The following is a 16963-nucleotide window of genomic DNA, read 5'->3' as shown; positions in this document are numbered from 1 at the left end:
GATTTATTTATTTGTCTGTTTGTGTGATTGTTTGTTTTGTGGAGGCTAAGTGTGTGGGTGTGTGTGTGAGGGGGGAGGGGGCGTGGGGGTGTATAAAACAAAATAATACCCGAGATGCTTTATTTATAGATTTTGAGGAATGTTGTTGTTTGTTTGTTTTGTTTTGTGTGGGTAAACAATTATTTTCCATTCATAAAAGGTAAGATTTTATTCTTTTCTAACGAAAAAAAGATCTATACACAAACTAGGTCATGTCGCTTCTTACTAACATAATAATATGGTTCATTGGTTTTTTTTAAAAATATTTCGTTCGTGCGTAGGATACTTTAGCAGTGGAAGGAAACCGGAGAGGAGAAAACCCACAAAGTTAGACGGACAACCCGACTCATTGTCACGTACAAGCCAGTTGATCGAATGACAGACTTTATAAACTGAACCGCTCATGTTGAACTATTCAGCCACCCAACTACCCTGGACCATTTCGGCAAGTTGATCAATGATGAATAACCCTAGCAAAAGTAAGAAACTATGTAACAATGTATAATTATGCTTCCTCTTTGCTTATGGAGACTTTGTGGTGACTGAGAAACGATTGTAGGGAGACAACTACTGTATATCTTCGGGATGCAGACCACTATTCAATTTCACCTTCTTGGTATCCACAAATTATAGTTCGTCTATTTAAAGCAATTCTTCCTCTCTCTCTTTTCTCTCTTTTTGCATGGGCATTTTTGTTGATTTTTGGTCTAGAATGGACGAATAGAGTTTGAGAGAGAGAGAGAGAGAGAGAGAGAGAGAGATAGAGAGAGATGAACTGGTGTTAACGTTCTACTGTTTTGGGGCCTGTTTCACGAAATTTTAACTAAGATAAAATCCAAATTTTAGTAATTTGATTGGATAATATTAGATTGATTTTAGTGCTTAGCCCATCAAAATTGAAGTAACTATTAAAATTGGATTTTATCTTTAGTTAAAATTTCGAGAAACAGGGCCCTGCTCCGACTGGGCTAATGAAGACGGGCATACGCCATACAGTGTGATATGAGGAAAATGTTGATATGGCAACGTAAGTATATGGCATACTCTTATATCGAATTCCAACTGCCAAGGGTTCTGTGTACACGGGACCTCGGTTTTTTTGTCCCATCCGAACGAGTATAAGTTGTCCCTTGCCAGGCCTTACTTTATGAGCGTTCGAAGGAAACCTGTTTTCCGAAAAGTACAAGCTTAATATTTAATTTTGATTATCTCCCTTTTCTAATAGGCTATTTTAAACATGAACATGGTTAGTAGATTTTAGTTGGTATACATTTACAAGTCAACGGTTATTGTACCGTCTAATTCATAGCTTATAAGATGGTTTAATGAAAGTTTGAGTAAACTTTAGCCGATTGTTTTCAAAATATTTACTTACAATGTATAAAGTATGTTTAATTACATTTTTAAACAGTTTAAAAATATCAACTTCTACATTATTATCTAGAGACCCCATTCTACGTTTGGGGTTGGTTGGCTGAATGGTTAGCACGTGCGCGCTGTATCATAAAGTCTGTCATTGAGTCAACTGGTGTGGTTTCGATTCCCAGGTTGTACGTGACAAGGAGTAGTGTTTTCTTCATCTCCTCCGGTTTCCCCTCACTGCTAAAGACCCCTACACTCAAGAGAATTATTAAAATAGAATTGAACCATGTGTAAGGTGCCCCACCATTAATAAATATCTTGACAATTACACTACAATATTTATGTATATACCAAACCTTAAATCAGTTCCACACATTTATAGTCACTAAATAAACGATCATGTTGTACTTAATAACTTAATAAGCTATGACCATTTAACCATCCATAAATAATAGACTGAAAAATGATTACGAGTGTCAGCCATAACATCCGAGCACTTTTGTGTAAAAAATAGGTTACGTGCCCTTGTTTTGAAATTAGTCTCCCTTAACCAGTCTACCGATTATTCTTCGTCTGATTGACAGGCCGAGATAATCAAGACTGCTTTTTTTTACGAAACATAACAGAAAGTAGAACAAGAAATTGAATTTAGAAACACTAGCGTTAGGCAACTCAACAATTCTTTTAAGAACCTTGTAAAAGTAAAATGAAACTCTTCCTAGTATCATGTTCTTGCCTTACCCGAGTGTTTCAGAGATATTATTTGTACTAAATCAAAAGATGCCGCTCCTATAAATGATAAAGCAATTTAAAAAATAAAACGAGCGTAATTTTTAAAGCTGCTGTATTAACCAAAAAGTTAAATATTACTAAATATTCAGAATCGTCAATAACAGATTATTTACGGCTGTAAAAGTTGATAAATGTATAGAGAATTTCACGTGCGATGTGACTAGCCAAAAATCACTTCGAGACAAGCCACTGAAGGTGCCCATTCGCCGTGTCGAGTTCAACTTTTAGTAGAGAAAATTTTCGCTTCACGGGGCACCCTACCAGGTGTTAGTCAATAAAAACTGCGACCTCTGTGATATCAAATAGTTTTCGGAGACAATGGGCATAACCCTAAAACATTTTAATCGGGTTTGGTAAAAAGAAATAGGCATCTTTACCTGATCATAATACATGTTTCTTGAAAGTTCAGAAACAGTTGATGAAAACCCCGGCCTTTATACGCATTACAATCAATGTGGACAGGTTTCTGCAAAAAGGGGCCCAATTCAAAAAATATTTATCCCATTTTGTTGAAAAGGAATTGTGCTCAATAAAAGTTTCAATAAAATCCGGCACGTTAAGCCTGACGAACCAACCAATCGGTACAAGCTGTAGCCGACAGACGGCAACGGTAATTATACAATATAAGGTCGGCATTAACATACGGGCGTATATTAATAAATAATCCCTTTCATGTATTAATAATACCATATTCAAAATGAAGCAAGGATTTAGGCCAGGTTGTTATCAGATCCACATGAGACTTCTATATGGAATCAATTCCCAATTATATTACACATATTATAAATGAATAAAGATTTTAATAACGGGTTTTAATGTAAATCAGTTGGTTTGTGGCATTTATCTGTCTCATACCATTCTTTAATGTGTTCATAAGAATGATTATTGTTTTCTTTGAGCCACGAATGCGCTTGTTCACAAAAATTGCACCATCGTTTCACGTATGCACTGCCATGAACTAAGGTCGAAAACACTTCATATTTCCATTTCTTCTCTATATATTCCATATAGGCTGTATCATTTTTATCGAGATAGATTAAATACTCGGCTAGCTCTTTTACCGACTTAAAATCACTGGTTAGAATGTAACTTTTCTCGGGAGCTAAAAGAGAGTAATTTGCGCCTCCCCTAGCAACGGTTACCAAGTCCCACCCTTCAGCTCGGAAAAATTTCTCTGTTGCGTAGTCCTTGCAAAAACTGTTTTCAAATGCTAGGTAGAATTTGTATTTCTTGTCAATATTACAGTAGTTGGCCATGTGACAGGACAATTTTTCACACCGACCGTAACTGTCAACCGGTATATATTTACGCAATAATTTGAGATAATCTTCTCGCCGACCCGGGGTTTTACAATTGCTGCGTAATATAGCCGCCATTTTGGTTTTATTCTGCATCACCTCGGTTCTGTTTTTTCTCAAAGGATGTCGTCTTTTGATATGATATCCATAACGCGCATTCACATCTGAATCCAACCGATAACTCATTGTCCTATTAAACTGTCCATTCCATGAAGGGTCTCTCCATTTATGTGAAAATGTAATATGGGGCGATTCTGGATTATAAAAAACCCATATCTGTCTTGGATTTATTCTTTTGGGTCGCTTTCCTATTATATTAGCATCAAATAGAAGGATGTGGCTATTTATGTCCTTTGTATATTGGCATGAATGATTACATGAGGAAAACCAGCCAACCATTTTTGCAGTACTTATATAGGATGGTCTCTTGTGCCACCGAACTGTTATAACCTCTGTCGCTTTCATATTTGAAACTCGTGTTGTTTTTTTTCGTAAACTAGTTGAAACCGACAAGGGCGTGGTTTCAATCTTTATGGTGGTATAATTGGTGATTATAAACATGGTTCCCACGAGGAATAGTATGGGTAAACCCACAGCCACAGGAACTGTAAACAGCTTTCTAGATTTAAATGTCCCCATGGTGATATTGCGACGATTGTTCCTGAAAAATAATGTATGCAGGGTTATAATTAAATTTAAATATTTTACAACGCCACTGTTGTCCTTGCAAAGTACACTACTATGAAAATTGAATTACTAAAGGGCATGCATTGGAGTCGCGGTGGCTCTGTGAGTAAGACGTTGGTTCGATAAACTTGAGGTCCCGTGTTCGATCTCCAGTCTTGGTTAAGAAAGTTCATCGGGATTTTCCGTCGTGGTTCCCCCGTGTCAGTGGTGTATATCAATTTATATACATTCATATTACATTAATATGTACCTTTAGGAAAATTTTCTTCTATTTTAAGGTTCCAAAGAATAGTCACATGTCCTTTAAATCACACAATTTTTATATATACATGTTTTACACAATATTTTATAGATATACAGTTTTTAAGTTGCCAAATATGTTTTGATCATTATTAACCGCAGCCCATTTCTTAAGGCAAAAGTGCCTCCGTACTATATATTTTTGCCCCCGCCCCACCCCCTGGTGAAGCTAAAATCTTCAAAGTGTGGGTGCACGATTGGTAATTTAGAGGGTCAAAATTTTAAATTTGGCGGGAGAAACTACCGCTCCCACTTCCCCTATTCTTGCCCCCAAGTGCAAAACCTTAAAAAAAAAATGCCCAGATTAGCCGAACAGGTCTTTATAAGCATGTTTCCATCATATTCACTTATGTTTCAAAATTACCATTTGGAAGTATTAGTCTTCCTTTGAATAAAATATTATTTAAACAAGTTTGTCAGAATTTAAAAGTGCTTCAGATTTTCTGCCGAAATTGGCAACATTGTGCTAATAATGTACAGTATAGAGGCATGTAAACAAAGTTCGAGATACGGGTTGGTGCCATTTTTCCACTGTGTTAACTTGGGTCAAATTCCCACCCCTTTTACAACATTAAATTCGTGCATTTCCTTTATTTAGCAAAATTCAAGTGTTTCTAAACAATTTTTCTACATCCGCAATAAACATTCATCCCATCTATTTTAAATAAAAGACAAGCGTGATTTTTGAAAGATTTAATTGCACACGTGTTGACATCTAAATTTGTTGTCGAATTACCACCAACAGGTACATTTCTAAACGACGTCCTTGTGTGAGTGATTGAAATATCCCTTGAGACGAAACAGTAACATATCAAAATCAAAACTTTTACTTAAAAGACACCCTGGGCGCTGATGATTTTGAAATGAGGTTGAACGTGGGAACTAGTTTGCACCAACCGTGCTAATTCAGAACCGGTGTAACTTGGTGAAAATAATACCAAAGCAGCCACCAGGGATCTTTGACGTGCAGCCATTGGCATACACAGAACCTCGGACTTCCATCACATCCGAATCCAGACAGAACAAACGAGAGACGGAACACATTTTGTTACAATGCCGATTCTTCTTGAGAACTGGCGGAAAAAATCTTAAAATTCTGACAGTATATATTCTATTTTGACCATTACATTGAGTGTCAATCACGTGGTGGCATACTATATATTAATCCAATCGCTGGTAATCCGGATCGTGTCAATGAGTACTACAAACCAATTGTCAATGACATATATAAAGTCTATCTTAAGTCATTATTTACATTCTGTCCATCATTTTAATATATTGGACGTTAAATTTGTAATACAAACATCATTATTTACTCCAATTAATTAATCAAAGCGGTGATTAAGGTTTCGTCTGAAAAAATAAATTGAAATAATCAAATTGGTCGACAATTGTTTTCGAACAGAATTAAACATTTTGATAGCTGAATTCCGTTTACCGTGGCTTCATACGGCATGTATAATATACAAACATGCTTAATCGGCTATATTTCAAATTTAATTATCATTATTGGTCCGAAATGTGGGAGTGACGAACGAGTCAAATAGCGACGATTCTCGAATGAGAAAATGGTCCACCATTTGTTTCATTACCGTCACAAAAATGCTCTAACGTGAACGACGAGTCTGATCATAAGCATCTTTCACAAATGAAATTTGATTTCTATCATTATATAAGGGATTCCGATTATGATACCTTACGGTACCTGGAAATAACAACAGGCCTATTGCACACGCAAAACATAAATTTATAGAAAACTGGCAATCCTTGGATGAAATATGACGTGTAAATACTGGAAATATACTGTGCAATACGGTGTGCGAGAAGACCAAAGTCACCAAAATTAAAATCTGATTTTATTAAGTAATCTCAAATGAAATGAAATGGAGTTTAACTAACGTCCTACTGTTCTGCTCCGAACTGGGTTAATGAAGACGGGCATACGCCATACAGTGTGCTAATATATTATAAGGCAAATTTTGTAAGTAGTTGCATATTGCATATATCGGTAATTGTTTCATAATAATAAGCCTACCCGAGAAATAAAATTGTTACTTGTCTTTTTTTCACACATTTTTGGCAGGTAAAATATTCCAGTTGGCGGAAAAAAAAAATATGAAGATTGTTTTATTATCGATTTTGGCGGAACAAAATTGAAAGCCGAACCACTGGATAACTTTCACAAACACTGGAGACATATAATATCATTTAAAATACCCAATACTAAATTACACAGTATTCTATCATTTAAAGTATTGATTTATTATTTGTCTTATTTTTTTTTTTACAAATGTAAAGGATTAATCGTCAATGATCTGTACATTCTCGGAAGATGCTATGAGATAGAAGCCAATGTTTATTTCTCCCAAAGGTGTGGTTTATTAAATACTTATAATAGACCAACCCAGTTGAAACCATTCAACTTTATTTCTGAAACATACAAATAAAAAAATACCCCATAAAGGTTCGGGGTGTATCAAAGAAAACAACCATGTGTGTTTTTCTGTAGTTACTTATTTAACTAAGTGTAAATGGATCATTTGGCCTAAGGCAAAATTTACATATTCAGAAACAATACAAAACTGCAGAAATGCACTGCTGTTTTTATTAGAGGTAACCAGTGTATGTTAATAACAGGCCAATTGCCTACATATGAACATAAACAGTTCATATAGGCGGTTCACCAATCCTCGTGGCATGCTCCTAATCAACCATCCAATCACGATTTGGGGCAATCTGACCCACTCATCTTGCAGTGCCACGGCCAATTCTTGCAGTGTTGTCAGTTGACGTTATTCGATTTATCACCATTTGCGATATCCAATTTACCCAATCAATTTAACACTATTATTATCGCCGTGGTGTCATTTTGAAAAAAAACCCTAAAAAAACAACACATTTTTTTAATCTTTCAAACACATATTTCAGTGCGGGCGTATTATATCGTCACTTGGTCCATCAGGAATTGGCTTACGAACGCGATGGAGGCAGAGTTTTTGACGGATTCTTTTCAAATTTGGTTGAAAGCATCGTGTTCATGAGAGGACGAACCCTTCGATGTTCAGCATTCCGCGACTTTTCTTTCGGAGCTATGGCCTCTTTGCAGAAAAAATTGTGAACGCGATAGAGGCAATAGTTTTCTACGGATTCTTTTCAAATTTGATGTGAAGCATTGGGATCGTGAGATGACGAACCCTATCGATATTCAGCGTTATTCCCCCTTGTCGAAAACCTTGTGAGCGCGATAGAGGCTGTAGTTTTCGACAGACTTTTAAAAATTTGTGTGACGCATTGTGATCATAAGAGGACGAAATCTATCGATATTCAGCGGTCTATTACTTTCCGTTATTGGGGTTATCCTCACTTGCCGAAAACCCTGTGAACGCGATATAGGCTACAGTATTTTAACGAAATTTTGCAGATTTGGTTGTAAGCATTGCTGACATAAGAGGATTAACCTTCTCGATTTCAGCTTTCCACGACTCTCAGTTCCGGAGTTATCCGCCCGTTACCGAAATCTTTGTTAAGGCGATATAAACAAACTTTTAACATATTGACATCTGAGCGCAATAGAGGCTACCATTTTTGTAAGATTCTTTTCAAATTTAACGTGAAGCATCGTGGTCTTAGAGGACGAACCCTATCTATTTTCAGTGTTCCGCAACTTTTCGTTCGGAGTTATACCCCTTTTTTCGAAAACGTTGTAAACGTGGTAGAGGCTTATAGTTTCCTACGGATTCGGTTCAAATTCGATGTGACGCATTGTTCATGAGAGGACCGATTTGCAGCGTTATGCGACTTATCCTCCTGAACCGAAAACCTCGTGAACGCGACAAAGGCTTCCATTTTTAACAGATGTTTTTTCTTCAAATTTTGGGTTGAATTGTTGGGGTCATGTGTAGATAAACTCTATTAATATTCAGTGTTCTGCAACTTTCAGTTTCAAATTTTCCCCCTCTTTTTGGATATATATTTTTTCAAATTTGGTGTGATCATTGGGGTCATGAGAGGGCAAGCCCTTTCGATATTCAGTGTACCGTGACATTCCTCTCCGGAGTTATCCCCGATTTGCCGAAAGCCTTATGAACATGATAGAAGCGATAGTATTGGGATCATGAGAGGATGAACAATATTGATTTTCAACATTCTGTGACTTTGCGTTACGAAGTTATCCCCTTTTCCGAAAACATTGTAAGAACAATAAAGACATTATTTTTTAACGGATTTGTTTAAAACTTGGTAGAAAACATTGAGGTAATGCGAAGATGAACTCTATTGCTATGGGGCCTTCTAGGTGAGGCAAGCTATTCTCAAAAGAGGAGTAACCCCAAACAAATTGCAAAAGAAATCAATGCAGTTGGGTTCAATCATACTCAAATTCGGCCGAGTCGAAATGAAGTAATTAGCATAATTCAGTATGGAGGTTTCTAGGACACTAAAAAGATTTTTATAAAAAATTTCTTACAATACATAGTGGATAGAAAAACGAAAAGTACCGAAGAAAACTATCTCGTAAGATATGACTTTTACTATGTCTTTTATATAGTTTTTGATGTCTCTGAATTTAAAAATGAAGTTTGAGAATCCAACATGGTAGAAATTTAAAATGTAATCCAAAATGGCGGATTTTTAATTAATCGTCATTTTTTCCTGTTGGATTTGACTTGTAATAAAAATTGCACTACAGAAAAAGAACGCTAAACAAATGTTTGGATTTCTTAATCAATTTTTGAACCCAAATTAGAATTCACTTACCATGAAAACCTTATTAGTTATACAAGACATATTATTATTACAAGCCATATCCAACGGAAGAAAATGACGATTAATTAAAAATCTGTCTAATATATATATACTATTCAAAAAAAGTAGGGGATATTTGATTTTGGGGGCATAATACTAAAATATGCAAATGACTACGAAAAAAGTCACTATAGAACCTAACAGAAGAAACATTTCCAGTTACATGTGACGCCCAAACGCACCAATAGCTACCGCATGGAATGCAGGTGATGCTTGGGATCATCATGGGGGTCCAACCCAAGATTTGCACGACTCTGACTTTGAATGTTACAGTCATTGTGGCATTGAATTCCAGTGTGGAAACATCAGTTTAATTGTTTTAGTGACCAGAAAACAAATTTTGATATGCGTCGGCTTACCCAAAATGAAAGGTTACGTGCCCTTGGCATGCTACAGATCGGCACAACACAGGCGGTTGTGGCGCGGACGATGAATGTTTCTCAGTCTGTCATAAGCAGGCTATGGTCCAGATACCGTGATACACAATCTGTACAGGACAGACCACGCTCAGGTCGACCAAGGGCGACAACTCAAGCCCAGGATCGATTTATCCGTACCTTGGCCTTGAGAAATCGTGTCATCACAGCAAATCAGATCAGGGCTCGTCTTCAAACAGACACTGGTGTGAGAGTGAGTGGCCAGACGATTCGGAATCGACTGCATAGGGGTCACCTTCGCGCCCGACGTCCTCGCGTGATCCCTTGTTTGAGAGATCATCACATTCAGGCAAGACGTCGTTGGTGTAGGGATCGTCAACACTGGGATAATCGACGCTGGAGCAATGTGATGTTTTCAGATGAGTCAAGGTTCACTGTTGATTTTTTGGACAGACGTAGGAGGGTGTGGCGTCGTCGAAACGAGCGCTTCCAAGACGTTAACGTCATCAGACATGATCGATTTGGGGGTGGTTCTGTTATGGTGTGGGGAGGCATCACTGTTGCTGGAAGAACGGCTTTACATGTTGTTGCAGGGCGTGTTACAGGCCAGTACTACCGGGACAACATTTTGGCAGTCCATGTTGTGCCGTTCGCACGACGTCATGGCCGCCGTTTCATCTTCCAGGATGACAACGCAAGATGTCACAGGGCCAGGATCGTTACAGGTTACCTCCAACAACAGAACATCACCACATTACCTTGGCCAGCACTGAGTCCCGACCTCTCCCCCATCGAGCATGTCTGGGACATGCTTGGACAGAGGTTACGTCAACGTCATCAACGTCCTGCCAATGTCCAAGAACTTGCTGCTGCGTTGCAACAGGTATGGGACAATCTGGACCAAACTGACCTTAGACGTCTCATTAGGAGTATGCCACGTCGGATCAATGCTTGTTTGGCAAACAGAGGAGGATTTACCCGTTACTGACTTGGTTGTGATGCTGTGGTAACTTTGCTGTTTGACCCCGGGTATCATTTTACCCTTATAATGGTCAGTCTGTGCCTTACTTAGTCTAACGATCATTTGGAATAAATCGATGAATGTGAACTTCATTTCATTTTGTCATTTGTTTCTTCGTCAGTTTCATTAGGTGACTTTAATAACACTTAAAAATCAAATATCCCCTACTTTTTTTGAATAGTATATAAACCATACAAATTTAACAGATACAAATGTAGACCGACAGGAGCCCAGTGAAGGGGACGTAGTTGGTTTAGAGTTTGTTTCAATCTGATTAAACACAGATCCTATTTCGTTTTTTATAGTTCAAAATTTCGTTTAATTTGCCTTTATTACATTAGGATCTGGAAGAGCTGTTATATTACCGGCGTTCTGGTTGACGTGAGGTATTAGCCAATGAAACTGTCTGTTACGGCGAGTTCTTGGCGTGCCATGCACGGAACTGTGGATAAACCACTAGAAACGTCAACGCTGATATAGTAATCAATGTCTGACGCCATAGGACCAAAAGCCGCTCGTACGACCCCTGACGCGACCTTCCAGTACAACTGGTCAGATCTTCACGTAGCGTAGACCATCGAAAGTATAAAAAAACAAAACGAAATATAGATCTGTATTTTAATCAGATTGAGTTTGCCTGATTCCTTTGGGTATTTGTGCCCCATTTCCAATGAAACACATCATGTTGTTCTGATGCTGTTATCAACCAGTATCAACCATATCGTGTCTTAGATTTGTTACAAATCGCCTCCAGCATGTTCCAAACAACCCAACATTTATCAGCACCGAGATTAAGGGTATATATCTTTTTTCTAACGTTTAATGGGAATACGTCACCAAAACTACAATAAAATCTTGTTTAAAAAAGCATTCTAAAGAGTGAAAACTGGCATATTTCAAGCTTTACTATGATTTAAGAAATAATTTAGATCAACTGGCTCATACCCCATCTCCGCTTTTTTTGTTCATTTTTTTTAGACTTAGTGCCCGTTTCCACAGACAATGATATCGCAAACAAGTGTTCAATCTATAAAGGAATACATTCCTACAAATTGTTTCTTTAGTCAAGTGAAACAAGAAAATTCATAACTATGCATGGGCGGCGGAGGGAGGTGGTTGAGTAAATTTATTTGAACACATTTCAATAGGTTAAAGAAACAAGTTCACCTTGGTGTTAACAAATACGTTAAGACAGTATATCTCAACTGAAGAGTGATAAAATGATATATTTTATTATGCAACATACAGACGATTAATTTCTACATTCAAGTTGAACCGATTGTATCTATTTTAAGGCTGGTGTTGAGCTGAATAAGCTATATTCAGTGGCGGGGTTGCCCTTCTATGTACATAACTGAACTATTGTTTATCCGAACTACAGTTTAAACATATAGTCCATGTGACAGGCAGAACTTCATTACTAATTTAATGAATTGGTTTAACTATGATTTTCAGTTAGCCTTAGGTCTAAAGTGTTCAAAACTGGTTAATTGACTTCCGGTCACTTTGCCAAATGTCAGTTTGGTGGCCATCTTTAAAAATGACCGCCGTTTTTTTTATTTAAAATAGTGCGAGTCGAGGACGCCTTCATAACATTCAACAGATTCACCTATGGATATGTAATTCAACAGTTTTACCTATGGATATGTAATATAGCTCAAAATGTTCATAATATAATTCTGCATCTGCTGGTATATGATATATGTTGTTTAATCAATACTGTCAGTTCTAAAATAAACGATTAATCTGAAAACCCCCCCAATATTTTCGATTTTTTTTTTCATGTCTGTTCATAAGTTTATTTGGTCTTTTTGGTCAACTAAAGTGATTTAATAGATATCAGAAACATTGATCATTAAAAATAATCTCTAATATGAGTGTCTCAACTCCAAGATGGTGGAAATTCAAAATGGCAATTAAATTTCCTAAAATGACCAATTTGTCAGATAATAGTCATTTCATTGTTTGATATGACATGTACTATCCAATTGAAAGGGTGCTCAGTGTTGCTGAACTTACAATTAAAGATACATTATGTAAGATTTAGATAAAGAGCTAGCCATTCTTGCTAAATAGTTCGAGAATAGATAATGTAAAATGAATAATTTGAAAATTTGACAACGTACTGGTTATTCGAAGCTAATTCTCGCTCCTCTATTTTTAGATTAAATCAAAATATGGCTGAACCGTTCTAATCTATTTAATATCGGAGAAATCCGATGCCACCGAGAGTTGATTCAGTTAATTAATGTCTAATTAATAATTTAGAAAACATTTCAGGCTTAAAGAAAGACCTGCAATAGGCAGGTTTAGCTCTTGCATAATGTATGTTTCATCTAAACAAAAAGTTTGAAAAATCCAAGATGGCGAAAATTCAAAATGGCGGCCAGAATTTCCGTAAAATGAATGGGTTTTTTTTAGAAAATCGTCAATTTTCCGTTTTATATAGCTTATAATATCTCTTTAATAAGGTTTTCAGAGTCACTGAACTTGCATAAAAACTCAAAAATGAATGCTGAAAATGATGTTAATGATAATGCTAAAAATGACACATCTTATCCGACCCTCATCCCTGACCCCACAAACAATACAATGGGGCATATGGAATTGATTATACTGGATCTCACAGATCAAAGACATTTCACCAAAATAGTGAGTCATTTTAATTTCATCTCCTATGCCTTTGCATCATGTTTAGCCGTATTGAGAACTATTTATGATATATCCAGTTATTAAGAATTTAAGTTCTCTTATTCGTTCAGAAATGGAAATGGGGTCCGTTTTTACATTAAAGACTCTATGACCGGCAACTCTTGTCGTATAGTCTAGTAGGCCTGCAGCCAAAATTTTTAGCTTGCTTAGAAACACAGTTCCGCTTCAATGTCCTCCCTACTAAACAAACTATACATTTTTGGAAAGCTTATAACACTAGGAACACAAATCCAAGATCACTGTTTTAAGGCCAGATGAAAATTGTGATAATTGTCAAGTAAATGCTATATTTATACTGACAATTGTGAAGTTGACATAAAATTACACATATGATACCTAGGATAGGACAGGCTTATCTTTGCTCCGTGAGGTGAACGACAGGGTTTTCTCCATCCAGACTCGAAATTTCTTTTGAAAAAACTGACTGTAAATGGTGCTTTCTAGAGTATATCCTGGTGTTTTTAGCTGATGCATATATCTTAATAATTCATCAAAAACGACGTAAATTCATGACTACGCAAGAACATTAACTAGTTTATGGCCCCCCGAAACTACCATATTCATTTTGAGTGTCCATCCCTGAAAAGGGAGGCGAAAGGTATGATGTTAAAACGTGTTTCAAATTCCCGCATTACTTGAATACTGTAATTATCAGTAAAAATACGCCATATAAGGTTGAACATCTGTGGCGGAAAATAAATCTACATGGCCATAAACAGATTTATAAATCTTTAAAAAACAATGTGAATAAATTAATTGAAGACGCTAAAATTAAATTTTACTCTGATAAAATAGAAAATGGCGAAAACAGACAAAAAGACCCGTATAAAGTTGTGAATCCCCTTTTGGATCATAATGCTGAGCGGACTATTCTCCCGGACAATGATAATGACATTGAACTTGCGAATTTATTCTCTGATTTCTTTCAAATAAAAATACGGAAAATACGACCTGAACTTGATGATTTAAATAAAACTATTGACTTTAACTCTCATGATTTTGATAAGTTAGAAATTTTTTTTTATTTAGAAAATTGTAACTTGTTTATTCAATCTTTTGTTTTAAAGCTAATTAAGCCGTCTGCTCCTAAACCTTGTTCATTAGATCCTGTTCCGACTCCTGTTCTTAAGGACTGTCTAGACGAAGTTATTCCACTTTTTTACCAATATTATTAATTCTTGTATATCATCCTCTACGATTCCCAACGTTTTCAAACAAGCTTATGTTACCCCTTTAATTAAAAAGTTTACACTGGATCCTAATGTTTTCAAAAATTACAGACCTGCCTCTAACTTAAGTTTTATTTCTAAATATTGGAGAAATCTATTGCTTCTCAGATAAAGGTCCATCTAGATGATAACTGTTTGTATGAACCATTTCACAGTGCTTATAAACAATTTCACAGTACCGAAACAGCTTTAACCCGGGTTTCAAATGATATTTTAATGGAAATTGATAATAGAAAATGTACATTTTTAGTTTTATTAGATTTATCTGCTGCTTTCGACACGGTGGACCCTTCCTTTCTTCTACGCAGACTTCAATTTAAATTCGGTATTTGAGGTTCTGCATTTAATCTTTTAGAAAGCTATCTTGTGGGTAGAAAACAGTGTATTTTAGTTAATTGTAAATCGTCGTCTGAATCTGTTTTGTCATCTGGGGTTCCTCAAGGTTCTGTTCTTGGTCCGATTTTATTTACCCTCTATACGTCACCATTAGGTGATATTGTCAGAAAATATGGTCTCAGCTTTCATTTGTATGCCGATGATACTCAATTATATATTTCATTTACACCTAAATGTCCATCTTCTTTCAATTTATCAAAAGTGCAACTTGAGAACTGTATTAGTGAAAGTAGAAAATGGATGTCAAAGAACTGTCTAAAATTGAATGATGATAAAACCGAATATTTGTTATCAGGCTCAAGGCATCAATTAAGTAAATTTGCACATGATAACCCCCCTGTTGTAATTGGTAATTGTGATATATTGTCATCTTATTCTGCTCGTAGTATTGGCGCAATCTTTGATAGTTTTATGTTTATGGGAGCTCAAGTAAATAATATATGTAAATTGTGCTATTTTAATATCAGAAATATAGGTAAAATACTTAAATTTGTAACTGTAGAGGCCACTAAGTCACTTGTTAATTCTCTGGTAACTTCTGGATTAGATAACTTTAATTCACTTTTAGTTAGTTTACCTTTAAAGCTTATAGAAATTACAAAAAGTACAGAATACTGCAGCTAGACTTGTTACTTTAACTAAGAAATGTGACCACATAACTCCTGTTTTATACAATTTACACTTGTTACCTGTTAAATATCGAATTGATTTTAAGATTTTATTACTTACTTTTAAGTTACCAGCGCTCTTTTAGTTACCAAGCACCTGTTTTATGGAATAATCTACCATTTAGTTTAAGATGTTGTATATCTCTATATTCTTTTAAAAAACAACTTAAAACACATTTATTTAATCAGGCTTTTAACTGACTCCGTATACAATCGTTAATATGTCCATAATCTTAATTGTCAGCCCCATTCCATTCCATTTCAATGAAATGACAGCGGCCATTGTTAAAGATGGCCGCCAAAATGGAATTTAGCAAAGTGACCCGGAAATCCATCAACCAAATTTCAACAATTCAGCCACCAGGCTAACTGAAAACCATGGCCCCCAATAGATTGGGAACCTATGTGGGGTTCTCTCCTTGCTTTTATAAAACTGATCGTAAAAAATATTTTCTGTAATTTGTTCCGATGTTTCTAGCTTACGCACCCACACACACCACACACACACCTTTCAGTGCTATACCATATTAATGACCCGGCCCCGGTTTCACAAAACATTCCCAGGTTTAAGTTAAGAATTTACTCAAAATTGTTTGCCTTATTTTAAGTTTTGTGTTTCTGGATCAAAGATATTTCCCATAAATAGTGATTGAAGGTTGAGCAAAGGTTTAACTTAAAGCTTTGGGAACTCAGGGACTGGTGTATTCTCTTACATTTGCTGAATCGTTTAGGTTAAATAAATGTTATAATTGACTAACCTTGTCACATGCATCTGCTACTCCACTTCAGCTAAACGAGTGACGCAACACTGTTCAGAACTTCTATTTATGTTCGGGATTCGTTTAGAACAGAATATATAAGTTGTATACGCCCCTAGAAGCTTTAACGAACTGAACAAAGCCGTATATTGATAAAGTTACAACTGTGAAGCCAGAAATTCCATATGACTTCATGAAAATATGACACCACGTGTACAAAAAAGCCATCTTGAGTCCCAAGTAATTGTTAACTCACTAGGCCTATAGTATTTCACATTACACTGAACAGGATATCTGGATTTAACTGTATTATATAGAGTTATGGTTGTCGTTAAATAATACTGAGCTCGGAAATGGTCGTCGTAATTGCTCCGAGCAAAATAGACGACTTTTACAAATTAAAAGTCTTCCCAAAATTAGCATTCTGTCCCAAAATTCATATTGCTTTTATTAATTTCACTCCACATTTGGTATGTCTTAAAGTAGCTAAGTCTCTAACTCAATATCATCTAAAGTTTTCA

At 36.1% G+C, this 16963-nt stretch overlaps 1 protein-coding gene across 1 annotated transcript; it reads right to left on the bottom strand.

The window, feature by feature from the left end:
* Positions 1–2973: 2973 nt before the first annotated feature.
* Positions 2974–16688, bottom strand: LOC130014063 (alpha-(1,3)-fucosyltransferase C-like). Its single transcript, XM_056102932.1, has 2 exons — positions 16443–16688; positions 2974–4152 (listed from the first exon to the last, which is right to left on the bottom strand). The coding sequence occupies exons 1-2, from the start codon at positions 16454–16456 to the stop codon at positions 3006–3008; spliced, it is 1161 nt and encodes a 386-aa protein (XP_055958907.1). The 5' UTR covers positions 16457–16688; the 3' UTR covers positions 2974–3005.
* Between the last annotated feature and the right edge of the window lie 275 nt (positions 16689–16963).

Source organism: Patella vulgata, chromosome 8 (genome assembly GCF_932274485.2).
Source record: "Patella vulgata chromosome 8, xgPatVulg1.2, whole genome shotgun sequence".
Lineage (NCBI taxonomy): Eukaryota > Metazoa > Mollusca > Gastropoda > Patellidae > Patella > Patella vulgata.
The sequence above is the reverse complement of the archived record's forward strand: the minus strand, read 5'-3'. Positions and strand labels throughout refer to the sequence as shown.